Source organism: Crocodylus porosus, unplaced genomic scaffold (genome assembly GCF_001723895.1).
Source record: "Crocodylus porosus isolate Cpor-Errol unplaced genomic scaffold, CroPor_comp1, whole genome shotgun sequence".
Classification (NCBI taxonomy): domain Eukaryota; kingdom Metazoa; phylum Chordata; order Crocodylia; family Crocodylidae; genus Crocodylus; species Crocodylus porosus.
Window position 1 is genome coordinate 3,628,414 of NW_017728918.1, and position 13,179 is coordinate 3,641,592.

The following is a 13,179-nucleotide window of genomic DNA, read 5'->3' on the forward strand; positions in this document are numbered from 1 at the left end:
TTTGCTATTTTTGATTCCTCTTATTTCCATTGTTAATTTTTTGTATTTTCAAACTGATAATTTATATCCCTTGTCTTTATCTACCTACCTACTTATTTTTTGCCTTCACTTCCCTAGTTGGTCAGAACTGGGTTTTTTAATTGCAGAAATGTATCCTATTGATATAGCTTTTTTGTGTCTTCTTTAATTGGAGCAACAGTATAGTTAGGACAGCTGTTGGACATAAGGTCACATTCCATCATGGCTACAATGTTACAGTCTAACATATGAACAGTAGAGAGGGAGCTGAATGGCAACCTAAGCAGTATATGAGTAAAGTGCATATAAACTGAGAATAAATAAATTAAAGCTGTAAATTAGAAGGTATCTATACAGCAGAACAATGAGGTCTGGAACAACCTTTCAACTGGAGAAATGGGGTCAAAACCCTATTTGATGATTAAATGGAGCATGATGCAAAGTACTATGATTATTTTCAACAGCAAGGGGCAAGAGCTGATAACTCAAGAGGTCCCTTCCAGTCATGGGTTCCTGTGTTTCTTGTTTTTAAAAAAATTCAATTTAACAATTTTTTTTATACCTTGAATCATTCTCAAAGCTTTCCCTCCAAACCCCCTCCAATTTTCCAACATTCTCTTAAAATGTAGACACCAGAATAGGATGTGTCATTGAATTCATGGTTGTACCAATATTTACACACACACACACATGCACGCACGCACACTCACACAAGTGTTAGCTCCCAACTGTTAATGTAAATGAGTCTGAAAACAGAGCCAGAGTCTAGGGATAAAAATATTTATTTTATTGATTGCAGCTCTGTTCAAATTGATGAACTGTACTTTCTCATTATCACTGTGGATTTATTCCTTGAGACTTCCTTAGACTGGGTGTGTCCACATATGCTTATGCAGGCAATGCAATAAACCCCGGCACTTACTGCGCCAGAGATTCTTGCTCCTGGGCACAGCTTTTACACATGCACCCAGGACTGCAGCATGTTGAGCACAGTTGGAGTAGCATTGGCTGGCAGAGGTCTGGGGGGTTAGCCTGCCAGCCCAGGGCTGCTCTGATGTGGCTCAATGTGCTGTGGAGGGGATGGCTGGGACATGAGGATGTTCCAATATGGGACTAGCTAGCAGGTATTCCCTGCACTGAAACACCTTCACCTCAGCCAGAGCCTTTAGTGTCTACACGTGTGGTGTTGTGGAGTAAAAAACTCCACAGCAGGATAGTACTTGTACTTGTATTTACTTGTTCTTGCACGCGTGTTGAGCTCAGAACCAGTCAATGACCACAAGTCAGTCTTTAGGCTTGCCTCTCAATAAGTATTTACAAGTACTATCCTGCTATGGAGTTAATTAGTTTCCTGCAGCCTAATGGGGTGCACGTGTAGAAATGAGACATTTACTATCAAGCTAATTTGTCTACTCGACAGTAAGTGTCTTGTGCAGACATGCCCAATGAGTAGCATTTAGCTTTGCAAGTAGTCCCAGAAAGTCAATACTTCAAATGGGTAAAATGTACCCTTAGATTGAAGGTGAACTTAAAACCTACTGAAATCCTCAAAATGAGGTGTCAGTGGGTGCAGCTACATGTCTGCTGGACTGTGCAGTTGTTACTGCACAGTCATTTAATATTTGCTTAACTGGGATTACTGCACAGTCCTGATGCTGCGTGGGTCTTTCCCCATGCTACTGCGCAGTAGCAATGAGCTACTATACAGTAGCTTGTTGTTACAGTGCAGTAGTGTCAGCATCACGATTTGTGCCCGCCAACGCTACGGTACCATAGCTTGTCACTACACCAACATAGCATCTCACGTAGATGAGCCCAGTGGGAGTTAAGAGTGGCTTTACGCTACCTTTCTGCACGGGAGTGAATTTCATCCATTGTGTATAAAATATATACAATTAGCCCATCCATGGGCAGCTTTGCTCTTCTAATGTAGGCACAGAGTATTTACAAAATCTTTAAACATTGAACGGTTATATCAACCTGTTCCTCTTGCCTTTCCCATTTAAAGACAATATATTTCCTAGAGTATTTGGATACAAGACTGCATTCAGACAAAAAAGAAAAACACAGTGTGGTCCTGCTTATCTGCAAAAATGAACATTTCTAAAAATAATATTAAAATGTATTTAAACAATTAGATATTTTGTTCATCGATAAAAGCTTATATATAAAACACTATACAGTGGTTTTACCTTACTGGTCAGTTTAACCCAGTATCCTATCTTAAGGTGCCATGCATTGGACAACTCAGAAGAACATGTAAGTACTTTTTAAATGAAATTCAGCTTTATGGAAGGACTTCCTCACTAACTCCCAGTTGTCAGCCCTAAAGTAAAACAGTCCTTATAAAGCCATTGGAAGCTCATCTGCTTTATCCAGCTCACAACACTTTCTAAAGTCTAATTGGTGCTTCTGTTTGGCATAGTTGTAGCTTGAAGAAATGAGCTCTGTTCATTAGTCCTACACACTTGCTCACATTTTAACATTAGCTCCCTTTCCTTTTAATCAGGAAGCCTCTTATTAATCTGACTATGACACATAATAAACAGGACTGAGCTTCTCTGTGGTACTGTTTTACGCTTGCTCAAAATTGCTTTTTATTTTGTCCTTCCCTTTAAGTTCTCCTCTTAATGCATTTCATGGATCCTCATTATCTTTTGTTGGTCTTCTTGGCCCTTTGTCCTGTTTCTGGCCGGGTTGTTTTTCCAGATGCAGCACTTTCAGACTTCTAGATGTGACACAGGCATTTTACATGTTATTCTGCTCTGACACGCATGCTTCTTCAATGACTCTCTTAACAATCCAGACCTTGTTCTTGCACGCGTGTTGAGCTCAGAACCAGTCAATGACCGCAAGTCAGTCTTTAGGCTTGCCTCTCAATAAGTATCATCTTCTGCTTGCCAGTGCTGGATTTCATCAGACAATGTTGCCCAGTTACACAGGGTTTAGAAGGTGCTTCTGAATTGCCTCACCTGGTTTTGACTAACCTAAATTATTGTGTTAATAATACATTTTGTCCCACCTCCCATTCACTTACTCATTGAGATCATTAAAAATATAATGAAGACGGAGTTGTCATATGTCTGTGTTAGGTATCTCACTGATAGCCATTTTTTTGCACTTAAAACTAGCTGTGAATTATTCCTAACACTTTATTTCCTATTACTTGACCAGTTTTTAATCCACAACAGGGTTATGACTCATTAGGTAGGCATGGTTTCATAACAGTTTCGTGTGGCAGTCTTTAGTAAAAAATCATTTTGGAAACCAAAATAAAAACCTATAGATCTTTTCTTTATCCTCTCTCAGTTTACCTGTACTAGCTTAGAGGGTATGAAATTCTTCCTGGTCTAATTTTTCCATGTCTTACTAAAGTAACATTTCATTCCAGATTCTGAATACTTGCTGCTAAACATGAAACCTTGGCGATAAGCATGGTAGAAACACATAGATGTGAAATCAATTTAAAGAACTTGAGTTACGATGGATTGCTGAAATACAGGGCATATTGCAATCCAGTTAGCTGCTTTCAATTTTAGGTAAGCATAGGTATTTGAAAGCCTTTTACATTCAACAGAGCTTGAAATATGCATTGTGTATATCAGATTTGGTAGGGGCACTATATCCTTATTAAAGCTTATTTCATTTTACAAAACTATAGCTCTCTACATGCCTTTACTTATTGAAAACCACTAATGTCTGAAAATGACACTATTAGGACTGAAGTTAATAATGGAAAAATCCATCTACATGTTGACATTAGATCTCTGAATGTCTTGTTCGCTGGACAGTTCAACAAATTGTTTGCTTTCTTCTGGGACCTGGTATGAAAACCAAAAAAAAAAAAAAAAATTAACCCCAGCTCACGCCCTTTGGTCTTTCTGGAGTTCACACCCAAAATGACTTCCTAGTGCAATATAAATATCATTCTTTCCATTCACCTTTTGCATTTAATTATTGAAAAAATCATCTTGCTTCCCTGCTGTTTGGGGAGAAATTCTGAGCCATTCAGTGCATCTTTAGTTTAGAAGATTTCCACTGTCCTGACAAAGGAAATGCTTCATAACATGTAATATATCCATGCAGGGGTTTACAAATAAATTAGGTACTCAACTCCCCGTGTAATTCAAAGGAATTGGGTATGAATCTACCCTAACCTTCTTTGAAAATATCCACCCTACATTAACATTTTGGGTTGAATCTTGCTAACATGGATATTTCTATAGATATTGATGAACTCTGGAACTGAGGTTTATATTTATTCTGGTTAAAAATAGGCTGGATTTCTTTGCCATCTACACTTTAAACTCTTCTACAGTTTCTAGTATTATAGAGGCATGTTGTGTTTCCTAACACATTAATACACTCTCCTTCTCTTGGTAAATAAAAATTACAATACTTATTGGTATTTTTAATAGTGTCATGCCAATACACATGAATCAATACAGAAGCACCTTTAAGGCAGGCTCTATATTATTTTGCCAAGTATTTGGTTAACAGTTTATTCATAAAAAAACCCACCATTTTGATTTAATTTTATTTGTGGATTTCGCTGAATTTAGTGAACAAGTTTGGCCAACTAAAAAATTTAGAAATGATATTCAAAATGTCTAAATTAGTAGCTAAGACATTTCTGAAATGAAACAAGGTCCATAGGTATCACTCAGGTGGGGGAAAAATTGTTTTTTTTCTAAATATTTTTAAAAAATTTTTGGTTTGAGGGATTAACTGAAATTATTATTTTTTTTTCAGTTTGGGAATGGAATAAGGAAGTTGGTTATTGGGACAACCCCACTGGATAAATGCAGAATATGAAACAGTGCCTTTCCTGAAGAATGGGCCATCTAAATAGACAAGGAAAAAATCCTGTGCCTTTCAGCTCATGTCCATTTAATATATAGGGAACTGAGGCTCATATAGAATAAGGTGCTTCCCCAGAGTTATACACATAGAGCTAGTAATTGGACCCTACACTTCTGAATCATAACACAAAACTTTCAGTAGAAAGCCTTTCCTCCATCTATAGTGGGAAAATTAAGAAAGACAAGACAAATCTTTTTTTTCCCAATTATCCCTGTTTGCACGATTTTTCTGCTATGTGGGAAAGAAATCAGAAAAAAATATTTGTATTTATTTTTCAGTCAGGAACAGACAGATGTCTCAGACATTAAAACCCTATTATAGAGGTGCTGCTACTTTCACTGGGGAAGCAGCTCTTGTGGGGTCAGGGCTATCTGACCTAAAGAGATGCCGTCATTGCAGAGCGGGGCAGGCAATTATTTTGGGTGGAGGGCCGCTTGCTGTGTTTTGGCAAGCTATCAAGGGCCATGTGACAGGCAGCCAGGGGCAAATAAATATTAATTTTCTAAAATGTTTAGGGGCCCCGTGGGCCAAACAGAATAGACTTGAGGGCTACATTTGGCCCGCAGGTTGCATTTTGCCTGCCCCTGTTGTAGAGGTATCTCTGTAGGAAGAAGTATTTTTTTTGCTGCTAGGATTACATCATTTCCTCTAAATGGAAGAAACTGTCCTCCTGCTGTCAGACCTGCATCCACACAGGGCTGGGGGGGAGGGTGGGGAGGGTTGCCAACAGAGCTAATCAATTATTTTATGGACCTCTTAGCCAACAAATCTCTCCGAGAAGAGCTCTGTAGTGTAGATGAGGCCGAACTGACTCTAGATGGCAGCAGATTACAATGGATTTCTTCCTCTTTGCAACCTGCCTCAATAAGGTTTCTCTTTATTCCTCATTGATTTACTTTAGGGGCTGCAGCACTAACACTCTTGAGGTTTCAGAGGTGGGTCTAAAGGACCCCAAACCTGAGTTAAAGCAGTTTTTTTTTTGAAGCTCGGGTCTCTCCTGCTTCAAACAAGGTTTTGCCCATACTGCACCCTGATCTCAAGCATGCCAGAGAGGGAGCAATAATGGGCAGAGCCACCAAGAAGGGTTCAAGGCCTCTGAGCGTGGTGCCTTCAGAGAGAAGCTGGTGAAGAGGCCAGAATCTCCAGGCAATCCCAGGAATGCAGTATGAATCCCCAGAGTCCCACTACATGAGCACCAGCAACGCTGGACCGCGCTATTCTCTCTACTTCCCATAGCAGGAAATACAAGTGTAGCACTTCCTGCTGGCTGTGTTCCTTTGTGGTTATATCCTACCTCCCAGTAAACTGAATCGTCGAAGCAGTTCTGATCCGGGGCTTGACCCAAGAAAGGCAAGTTGAGAATTAAACCTGCAGGAAAGAAAATCCCATGAGTTCAACGGTGCACATGTTCCACAAGACGTGCTACAAGGGGTGCCCTTGGGAGGAGAATAATGGCCTTTGCCCTGTCTTTTTAGTTATCAGTGCAATTTTGGAAGGCAGTAAGCACCACCTTCAAGGTGGTGACGTTTATCAGGAAATACCTAATGCCACACCGAATCAGGGCCTGTAATATCACGCTGGTCAATATTACAAGTGTTGCAGTTGCGCGATACTTTCCATTATAAAGGCTCAGTTCTTAGATGTTTACAACTTTCTCAGATTTAAATTGCTTTTGGGGAGTGTCTGGGTCAGTCTGAGTTTTTGGTTTGTTTAGCACCAGTTCTAATGAGACGAAGGTGAAATGTCCCCCTCCCACCCATGTTCTCCTAATCGTTTCACTGAGGTTCCAGTGCTTCCAAACTGTGGAGTATGGTTTTGAAATGTTCAAGAAAGGCTGGCCTTGGAGTCAGGGGACTGCTTTATGTTTCATAGTTTCATAGTTTCTAGGGTCAGAAGGGACCTGAGCAGATCATCGAGTCCGATCCCCTGCCATGGCAGGAAAGAGTACTGGGGTCAAACAACCCTAGCAAGATGTACATCCAACCTCCTCTTAAAGACAACCAGAGTAGAAGCCAACACCACTTCTCTTGGAAGTTGGTTCCAGATCCTAGCCGCCCTGACCGTGAAGTAGCACCTCCTGATATCTAGCCTAAATATGTTTGTCCCTATGAATATATACCCACATTCGGTCAAGTTATAAGCCTTTGGAAATACTATTTTGCAAATCCTCAGTAGAAATCTGTTTGGAAGCAGTGTTCTAGTGCTACCTAGCTCCACCTATTTTAAGCCATCAGCTAGCAATAGATAACAGGGTCATCTAGTCTGACCCTGTGTAAAACCCAGTCAATAGAATTTCATCCAGCTACACCTGCATAGCACCATTCAACTTCATTTTGGCTAAAACATATTATCTAGAAAGACAGCCTGATGGGGTGGATCCAGAAGGGGCGTGGTTGTGTCCCACCTTTGCCTCTTTACTGTTAGAAGTGTGAGGCAATAGAACAGACTGGGTGTGTCTTCACAAGATGCTTCACTGTGCACTAAACTAATCTACTGCACAGTAAAGCATCACCAAGTTACAGTGCTAATAAGCTACCCTGCAGTAAATCAGTCTACTGTGCAGTTAGCTAGTACCTGTAGATACAGGTACTAAACTAAGTGCACAGTCGATACTGTGCAGCAGGGCTCATGTAGATGCTGACCAGGAGCAAATTTGTTCCTGGGCAGCCACCACAGCAGGGGGCCTGGCCCTGGCACTGCTTAGCTCCCAGCTCCCCATACTGGAGGTGTTCAGAAAGAGAGTGGACAGCCACTGGTTGAGGATGATCTAGGTGTAGGCCTATGTTCTACTGTGGGTATTTTCCATGTTTCCATGTTTTGCTGGTTGCCTCCGTCCTGGGACCAAAGCCAGAGGTTCCTGCATAGTGGGTCTTGCCCTCCACTCAGAGTAAGACCAATCACCACATTTGACTTCAGGAAGGAATTTTACCCCATGGTCAGATTGGTATGCACTATGGGGGTTTTTGCCTTTCTTTGTAGTAGGGGACCTAGTCCTCTACCCAGGATCTCTTTAGCATATATTGACAGCATTTCATAGAAGCAGGACATTGGTTGCTACGATTCTCCTGCTTTACCCTGTTAGGCTGTTAGAATAATAGAAAGTTAGGGTTGAAAAAGACCTCAGGAGGTCAGCTAATCTAATCTTCTGCTCAAAGCAGGACCCTCCTCAACTATATCATCCCAGCCAAGGCTTTGTCTAGCCTCCAAGGATGGATTTTCTACCACTTTCCTGGGTAACCTGTTCCAGTGCTTTATTAGTCTTCTAGTGAGGAAGCGTTTCCTAATATCTTAACTATACTTCCCTTGCTTCAACTTGAGACCATTGCCCCTTGCTTTGTCATCTGCCACCACTGATAATGGTCCACCTCCACCCTCTTTCAAGCCCCCCTTCAGGTAGTTGAAGGCTGCAATTGAATCCCCTCTCAGTTTTCTCTCCCCCAGACTGAATAGGCCCAGTTCTCTCAGATCTCCTCAGAAGTCGTGTTTTCCAGTCCCCTAACTAATTTTTGTTGCCCTTCAATGGACTCTTTCAAATTTGTCCATATTCTTTTTGTAGTGAGGGACCCAAAACTGGACATGGGACTCCAGATGCAGCTTCACTATGCTGAATAGAGGAGAATAATCACATCCATCAATCTGCTGGCAGTGCTCCTATCAATGCAGCCTGGGATGCCATCAGCCTTCTTGGCAACGAGGGCACACTGCTGGCTCATATTCAGCTTATTGTCCACTGTAACCCCCAGGTCCTTCTCTGAACAACTGCTGCTTATCTAGTCAGTCCCCAGCCTGTCCTGGTCCATGGGATTGTTCCATTCTAAATGCAGGACTTTGAACATACCCTTGTTAAACCTCATGAGATTACTTTTGGTCTAATCCTCCAACTTGTCAAAATCCCTTTGAATCCTAGCCCTATCCTCCAGTGTATCCCCTGCTCCCTTCAGTTTGGTGTCATCCATGAACTTGCTGAGGGTACACTCCATCCCATCTTCTAGGTTATTGATGAACATATTGAACAAACCAACTGCAGGATTGACTTCTGGGGCACTCCATTTGACACCAACTCCCAGCTAAATGTTGAATCATTGACTATAATTCGCTCAGCCTGATGCTCAATCCAGTTTTTTATCCACCTTACAGTCCATTCATCCAACTCATACTTTCTTAGCTTGCTTGTGAAAATGTTGTGGCAGACTTTATCAAAAGCCTTGCTAAAGTCAAGGTGTATCATGTCCACTGGTCTCCCCACATCCACGGAGCCAGTCATTTCATCATAGAAGGCAATCACGTTGGTCAGGCATGACTTGCCCTTGGTGAATCCATGCTGAATGTTCATAATCACCTTCTCCTCCTCCTCATGCTTAGAAATGGCTTCCCTGAGGACCTGATTTTTCCAGGGAGTGAGGTGAGGCTGACTGGTCTGCAGTTCCCTGGATCCTCTTTCTTCCCATTCTTAAAGAAGGGCACTATATTTGCCCTTTTCCAATCATTTGGGACCAATCCTGATCACCATGAGATTTCAATGGTGATGGTCAGTGGCTCCGCAGTCACCTTGGTATCACATCGCTGTTAGGTCTGTGTTATGTCAGGGTTGAAGGTAGTCTTATGTAGAGTTTAGATTATGATTGTATGGGATGGTTTGGATAGGGATAATTCTGTTTCAGGCAGGTGATTGGACTTGACATATGGAGGTTGCTTCCAGCTCTACTTCTCTAGGATGCTATGATTCTTTGATTCTTTTGCATGTGAACTCTCAGCCAGGGTCTAGCCTTACCCTCTGTTTTTGCACTGCTCCAGAGCCCATGGGTAAATGCTGCCACCACCAGTCATACCCTCCTTTCCTCTGCTGCTGAACTCAGCAGAAAGGAGGAAGAGGGGAGAGGCGAACAGCATGTTTCTAAAGATTTATAAGCTTTGGGTGCTCTGTGCATCTTACTAACCTGCAAACGCTCCTCCTATTAGTGCAATTCCAAGTGTACAACCCAAGGCAGCAGCCTGCATACCAACAGAAATAGGATGAGATGGCCTGAAAAAGGATGGATGAAAAAGTCACAAACAGTTAAAACAGCACTCAGTTTCCAGAGCAGGAATTTTACTGCATTGTATATATTTTTATTATTGCTCTCAGCAGGATAAAATTGCCAGGTAGAGGGTTAGACTTAAATATACAAGGAAATAATGCTTTCCTTGAAAAAAGCGTGATTATATTTATTTATTTAATTTATATCCACCCTTCCCCAAAACGTTTCAGGACAGCTTAAAGTAAGAGAAACAGAAAAACTTAAGAGGGAAACCAGAATAAATAAAACAAAGCAGAGACCCACTAGACACCATCTTGGTCTAGCTTTGGTTTGCTATATGATGCCCACATTACTTGTGGGGGAAGGAGGGCATTCAGACTCAAAGTTTGGCCTGAGAAAATGAAAAGCTTATTGAATTTTTGCAAAACTTCAGTAATGTCCCTATGAGCAAAAAGAGCAACCATAAGATCTTCATTTTCATAGTAAGGAGTGCACAGGGCACAGGGTTGTCAACTGCAGCAATTTTCTTGTTTTGTGTAACTTGGTGGCTTTCCTAATGCCTCATGTCCTGGAATCAGAGGAATTTATGAGAATCTCAGCTTTTGTTCAGGGGGACAATTTCTGGACCTCAAAGATGGAAAGAAAGATAATGTAAATTGTTCAGCCTAATGATTCATTTTTTGTTTTACATCTCAGGATGTTTCAGGACATGATCCAATTTTTTTTTTAATACTTTGAGACTGGCATTGCCAAATGTGGTCTCAAGCAGCTTGCACTGAATAAAACACAAAATGGCTGCCAGCCTTATGAAAGAACTCTCTTTTTTTGGTTTTTTAAACTCACAGATGTTCTACTTGTATCGCAGCTGCAATGATGCTTGCAATCCCGCCCAATATTCCAGGCAAGCCATGTAAATTATGGACTCCACAAGTGTCTTGAATTTTCAGATAAGAAGCAAGAAGTGGCTGAAATCAGAGGAAAGCATAATTTTAGCTTAGTTCTTGGTTTTCAAGTTCTAGTGTAAAAATTTATAAGAAAAATTAGCTGTGAAGAAAATACAATAGTGAAATATGCTTCTTATACATAGTTAGTGATTTGCTATTAATACTGTGACCTACCTCATCACTTATATTATTTACACAGAGGAAAGTGCTAATATAATTTGTATCGTTACTGGATATACAGAAGTTCTGTGATGTTATTAAATGGCATAGCCATGGATACACATTTTGAGTTGGAAGGAAAATAGGGTGAAGATCCCAAGAAGCAAATACATGCCATGAATAGGTGGTAAAAAATGACCTGTTGGGATATTTTCTCTTAAGGAATTCTATTTTATTGAACTTGAACCTTTCATGGGATTGTGTTGATTTTGATTATTTTTTCATTAAAAATCTGAAACTAGGTGTTTTAACAGCATCCAAATGTTTTGACTCAATATTTTTGGAATGGGACCTATCCATTTTTAATGCAAAATAACTTTTATGTTAGAAAAGTATCTTATAATGAATTTTTATTTAGAAAAGTATCTTATCACGTGGCAAAACATTTAATGGGTTAGTTCTGAATAAAAATGAATTTTCAATTGACCTGACACAGGCATTTTCTTTGAAATTGCTGTTTGCTTGGGAATTTTAAATTTTCATTACAACCAGGCTTTTTAATTGTTGGGGGTTTCCCAACAGAAATTCAGATTCAGCTAGCTCAGATAGCTGCATTTTTTCAGGGATCGGGACCACCTATTCTCAAAGGTACTGAAGCATTTATACACGTACTCCAGGAGTTGGGGGAGGGAAGTGCTTTAATTAAAGAGGCTCTGAGAACCACTCTAATTAAAGCACCCAGAGCGTCTTGTGTATCAAAGTCTATGCACTTAAAAATGGAGGCAGGGATGCTGTATCTAACACTCATTGAATGAGCGTTAGATAAAGTGCCCCCATTGCCATTTTTAAGTGCGGGGACTCTGACACACAAGATGCTGGAGGCTGCTGGAGCATGGTTATTATTACACTCCAGCAGACTTGATTAATCAATTCTGCTTCAACGCATTGTAATTACAGCACATCAGCACAGCCTCATTGCTCCTGTATAAGGGCCAATTGACTTGTGCTGATGGTTGCCTAGGTCTTGCTAATCTCTATCCATACTAAAGGCCTGCTTCTCATCTTCTAAATCAGGAGTGACACCAGTTTCTTGCCTTTGTTGGGGGTTAAACTAAATAACCCCTGAAGCAGCATTTGTCAACCTGGGGGTCATGACCCAAAAGTGGATTGCGAGAATATATGAAAGGGTTATGAACAAACTTTAAAAATGGATTCTCCCTTGAAGGAGAAAAATGGCCAAAACCATTGCTTTTCCTTTGCAGGCTGGCAGACTTCCAGCCTGCAAAAAGCTGCTGTGGTCCCACCTCCACCTCCACCCCCTGCCCCACACACTGGGGGGCTGGTGGCAGGTGGCAGTGGGTCAAGGGTGAGTGGGTTGAGATTGGGAAGTTTACAAATGAGTCCTGGTACACAAAAGATTGAGAACCACTGCTCTACAGGTCCCTTCCAGCCCTACTTTTCTATGATTTTATGAATCAAAGAACTCAGTGTGAGGTCAAAAATAAGCCCAACGCCTGTTACTTTATTTGAGACTTACAGTCAGGAACTTGAATCCGATGCCAGAGATGATTGCAGCGACAAAACCAATTAACATAGCGCCAAAAGTCTTGATGCCCAAGTCAGCGCAGGACCCCACCGCTACTCCGCCTGCTAGGGTGGCATTTTGAATGTGAACCTGTATGGAACACAAAGTGATAGAGGGTAAGAAAAGAGGTGGACCAGAGATGTGTTTTGTAAGTATGGGCATTTATATAGAAATATTTTCATGCCCAGATGTGCCAGGGATTTCATTAATCGAATTAGCAGAGGTCATTGAAGGACCCCTGGCACAGCTTTATGAGCACTTGTGGTGTTCTGGCGTTGTGCCAGAGGACTGGAAAAAGGCCAGTGTGGTTCCCATTTTAAAATAAAGGGAGCAAGGAGGACCCAGGAAACTATAGACCAGTTAGCCTTACCTCGATCCTGGGGAAGCTTTTTGAGAGAATTATCCTGGCACATGTCCACGAGGGGCCAGCAGGGGAGATTATGCTTAGGGACAACAAACACGGGTTCATTAAGGGCAGGTCCTGTCAGACCAACCTGGTGGCCTTCTATGACCAGGTCACAGAGTCCTTAGATGCAGGGGTAGCAGTGGATGTAGTCTTTCTGGACTTCAGGGAGGCCTTTGACACTGTCTC

General features: G+C 41.3%; 1 protein-coding gene across 1 annotated transcript in view; it reads right to left on the reverse strand.

The window, feature by feature from the left end:
• Positions 1-1,487: 1,487 nt before the first annotated feature.
• The window catches only part of RHAG (Rh-associated glycoprotein), a 21,872-nt gene continuing 10,180 nt past the window's right edge, over positions 1,488-13,179 (reverse strand). The window contains exons 6-10 of the mRNA XM_019537151.1: positions 12,540-12,677; positions 10,743-10,864; positions 9,819-9,904; positions 6,176-6,249; positions 1,488-3,839 (exon numbers count right to left, since the gene is read on the reverse strand). Coding sequence (XP_019392696.1) covers positions 3,765-3,839; positions 6,176-6,249; positions 9,819-9,904; positions 10,743-10,864; positions 12,540-12,677 — 495 coding nt within the window. The 3' untranslated portion in view covers positions 1,488-3,764. The remainder of the gene's footprint in view (positions 3,840-6,175; positions 6,250-9,818; positions 9,905-10,742; positions 10,865-12,539; positions 12,678-13,179) is intronic.